Source organism: Tupaia chinensis, unplaced genomic scaffold (genome assembly GCF_000334495.1).
Source record: "Tupaia chinensis unplaced genomic scaffold, TupChi_1.0 Scaffold145078_1, whole genome shotgun sequence".
NCBI lineage: Eukaryota > Metazoa > Chordata > Mammalia > Scandentia > Tupaiidae > Tupaia > Tupaia belangeri.
This window is the reverse complement of record NW_006204939.1, coordinates 1-4,555: the sequence shown is the minus strand read 5'-3', so window position 1 is coordinate 4,555 and position 4,555 is coordinate 1. Positions and strand designations below refer to the sequence as shown.

Here is a 4,555-nt window from a genome sequence, read left to right as displayed (position 1 = left end):
AGATTTTTAAGGCTTATTTAGATAATAATTATGAACATTCTCTGTAAACTATAAATGTACCCTACCTTTTTCTTTTTTTCTTTTTCCTTTTTTTCTTTGGTGTTCTTCTTAGTCCCCGATACTCTGAATGTGCTCTTCTCTGACTGTAAAACAAAAATCTGCTATTTGCAGTCAAGTTGCCAGCATTCAAACCTCAATATCAGACACCACATCACCTTCTGGGTGAAAAATACTTGTATGATCCTTTCATCAGCAGCATCACTGTTGTCCTTGAGAATCTACTTGTAGATATCAGTGCAATTTGGTGTCTTGGATCATGAATTTACAGTTCTCCCCCACCCCCTTCCAGGAAAGCATCTAACATCTATGGAGATAAAGAATCGCACTTTGGTCACAGAGTTCATCTTGTTGGGCATCCCGCACACAGAGGGGCAGGAGGCCATGCTCTTTGTTGTATTCCTGACCTTCTACCTCTGCACCCTGCTGGGAAACCTGCTCATCCTTGTAGCTGTGGTGTCCGACGCCCACCTCCACACCCCAATGTATTTCTTTCTCTGCAATCTCTCTGTGCTGGACATTGGCTTCTCTTCTGTGAGCACCCCAAAGATGTTGGCCAACGTGCTAGTGAGAAGCCAAGTTATCTCTCTGGGGGGCTGCATGTCCCAGGTCTTCTTTTATCACTTCCTGGGCAGCACCGAGTGTTTTCTCTACACGGTGATGGCCTATGACCGGTTTGCTGCCATCTGCAATCCTCTGCGTTACACCATCATCATGAACTGCCGGGTGTGTGCCCTGCTGGCTGCTGGTACCTGGGTTACCGGCTCCTTTCATGCCACGATTCTCACAACTCTGACCTTCCAACTGCCCTACTGTGGTTCCAGTGAGGTGGACTACTTCTTCTGTGACATCTTCCCTGTAGTCAAGCTAGCATGTAGTAACACCCTTATCATTGAGACGGTGAGCTTCACCAACATTGGCCTCATGCCCATGACCTGCTTCCTGCTCATCTTTGCCTCCTACATCCGCATTGTCATTGCCATCTTAAAGATGCGCTCAGCTGAAGGGAGGCGCAAGGCGGCCTCCACCTGTGTGTCTCACCTCTCCGTGGTCACACTGTTCTTTGGGCCCTGTGCCCTCATCTACACTCAGCCCTCTTTGAGTGAAGTGCTGGTCACCCCTGTGCAGATCTTTGGCAACGTAGTCACCCCCATGCTGAACCCCACCATCTACACCCTGAGAAACAAAGATGTGAAGGGAGCCCTGAAGAAGCTGGTTGGGGGGCAGGTTGTGTCAGAAGGAGGTCACTAGTCCACCTGTGGGTGAAACTGATTTCTCCTCCTCATTTGTATGTTAAACTTTTTTTAAAAATCTATTATTGCCAATTGTAAAAGTCTTTCTGCATGTAGAATGTCTGGGAAGCAATTCTGTAGGTAGAAAGCTGTAACATTGTCCCCCTTTCACAAATTGCACATGAGTAAGCTTTCTCTTTAAAGGTCCAGATAGTAAATCTTTTAGGCTTTGTTAAGTCATATAATCTGCCACAAACACTCAACTCTGCTGTTGTAGCGTGAAAACAGCCATGGAGGACGTGTAAACAAATGGGTGAGGCCAGGTTTGCAGAACTTCTCCTTTCAAAAACAGGTGGTGGGCAGGATTTCCCCTACAGGACATACTCTACTGACTCCTGCAATAAAGGCCGACTGAATCTGAAAACATTCTTTTCAATGCTATGTTGAATAAGAGTATGGTCTGATGTTGTTTGCCCCGCCCCCCAGGCACAAGGTGAGTTATTGGTCAGGAACAAGCGGTGAAGGCGTGGATGGTGAGGAACATGAGCACAGCCTTAGGCGTGCTCTGGGATACCCTGAACCTACAGTGAGAACTGCTCCTGCAGCGGGTCCCACTAGCTGGGATATACGTTGGTGCTGGAAATGTGCCCTTTCCTCTAGTCTTTGCACCAGAGATGGCTTGTAGCAAGTTTTCTTAGATAGGAAAGTAAATGGTTCCTACTTTTGCTCATAAACACAAATCTTTTTGTCTCAGACATTACAGAACCAAGTCTTATCCACCTTGGACATCACTCAGGGTCCTTCTCCCAGAATCAGTCACTCGAGTAATGTTCCATTCATAAATCACCATGAGGGATGGTGTGGGCATATTAGATCGTACTTTTGACAAGATTACCAAACTCTCCCAATATCACAAGATATGACTGTGTTTGAGACTAGCGGGATCCTACCCAGTGAATGTCCTGCTACCTTTAGATCAACTCTCTGTGATAAAAGACTCCATGTGTGGAGTATATATGAGTTACAGTGGCTTATTTGGTGTTGGGAGCAGACCCTCTTAGAGGGCTGAGAAGGCAACAGAATATCAGAACACATGGAGCATTGCACCCCCTTACCTTCACAGGGAAACACATCCTACTGCTGGTGATGGTTCTTTAGCAGGAACCCACACCAGCATTAACTTCGCTGGGGTCCTGCCTAGTCCTCTCATAAGTAACTTAGCCAGCTGGGTTATTAGGGTAGTATTAACAACTAGAGCTGGCCTTTGTTTGGCAGGGTGGATGGATGGATGGATGGATGGATAGATCATTGATGGGTAGGTCAAGAGACAGAGAGGTAGCTGTACATGCATACATAACTTTTTAAAGCTATTTTGGGCTAACTTCTCTCCTACTTTTCCATAAAAGCAGATCCAACAAAAACTCATGACACCAAGCTCCCAGAATTTTTCAAAGTATTCGTGGATTGGAGTTCTCTGTTTCACCATTACCAAATCTCTAGAACACTGTAAAATACACATTTAATTCTGAGGATAATAGTCAAATGTTTTAAAGCACCTTGCATAATTTCATCAACTACACATTTTTTTTAAAACCTTTTATAGAAAGGTTGTCAATCATTATGGTTTTGGCTTTGATAGAACTTTATATATCCTAGCCCTTAAATTATTACTATTTTAAAATATTTGCTACAGGGCATATGTCCCTCTGGAGAGGGACAGAGAAAGCTAGAGGGAGTGAGATATCACCTCCCCCCCACAGGGAGAATAACCATGCTGCAATCTCTTCTCCATTTTTCCCTCCTTTCAAGATTTTTTTCATGTATGCAAAATTGCCAGGCCTTTTTTAAAAAAACAGTTTCTGTCATAGGGCATGTGCACTCACTGGAGAAGAAAGAGACAGAGAGAGGGAAAGTGAAAATTATCCCCCAGGAGAGATGGCCACATTGCAATCCCTTCTCCACTCTCCTCTCAGAATTTTGGGCACACATGCACACACACCTGACATGATTTTCAAGCAACCAGGTCTAGGACTTGAACCAGGGTCAACCATGTGGTAATCCAGACACTTTAACCACCATACCATCTGCTGACCCTCCAGCATATTTTTCAAGCTGCCAGGTCCAGGACTTAAACAGCATGGTTGGCCATATGGTATCTATCTGCCTTCACCACAAGATCACAGTTGTACTGAATTTTTTTTTAAAGAATTATTTTACTTAACTTTTTTATTTTTATTTTTATTTGACCAGAGAGGGACATAGTAGGAGAGAGAGAGAGAGCTAAAGTGAGAAAGCAAGCCACCAGGTTTGGTACTCAAACCATAGTCAGCCATGTGGGAATCCAGAGCTCTGAGCCACCACGCCACCTACTGACCCCAGATGTAATGAAATTTTAATCTATACAATATATTTGGTGAACAACCAAACATGACATAATTCAGCATGTTTAAAACTATGTGTCAATAAAGTATGTGTCTTCCATAATTAATCCAAGGTATATTAGAGAGGCTACACTCTTTATTAATTGGAAAAACATATTTTATGTTATTTACATAAAGAAAACATATATAATTAAAATAATCTTATTTTTTTTTATTTCAGCAAGTTTCTTAAAAATATTTTGAGGGGACCAGCAGTTGGCATGGGGGTTAAGGCTCTGGCCTCTCACATGGCAGATCACAATTCGAGTCTTGGATGGGCTAGCTTGGAAATCATGTGGGCACGTGTGTGTGTGCCCAAAATCCCAAGAGGAGAATGGAGGAGAAGGGATTGCGGTGTGGCCATTCCTCTTGGCGGGTGATTTCTTACTTTCCCTCTCTCTGTCTCTCCCTGATGAGCACACACACCCAGTGGCAAAAACAAAGCAAACAAAAAATTATATTGTAAAGTATTTGGGGAACTATTTTACAAATTTTTAGACTATCATACCATTTAAAGAATATTGAACACATATATACTTGTAGCAAGTGTAGGAAACAGACTCGCAAAAGTTTCCTCTGTGTACTTCTGCTGTCCCCCTTCTCCCAGAAGTTATTAGTAACTTCAATTTCGTTAAGGCAGTACCTTTATTTTATTTATGGATTCACCTTAAATGCATTCATCTCTAAACAATATTTTATTTCATTTTCTCAGGTCTTGAGATTTGCTCGAATGGATTCAGAGGTGATTGCCTTCCTTCCCTTCAAATTTGCTGTGGAGATTCATTAATTTCAAAGCCTACAGTTGTAATTTTACTTCTCATGCATTCATTTGCTGATGTTGGATAA

At 42.8% G+C, this 4,555-nt stretch overlaps 1 protein-coding gene across 1 annotated transcript; it reads left to right on the top strand.

The window, feature by feature from the left end:
• Positions 1 to 366: 366 nt before the first annotated feature.
• LOC102497409 (olfactory receptor 958) lies at positions 367 to 1,308 on the top strand. The gene has a single exon (XM_006167756.1). The coding sequence runs from the start codon at positions 367 to 369 to the stop codon at positions 1,306 to 1,308; it is 942 nt and encodes a 313-aa protein (XP_006167818.1).
• The last annotated feature ends 3,247 nt before the right edge of the window (positions 1,309 to 4,555 follow it).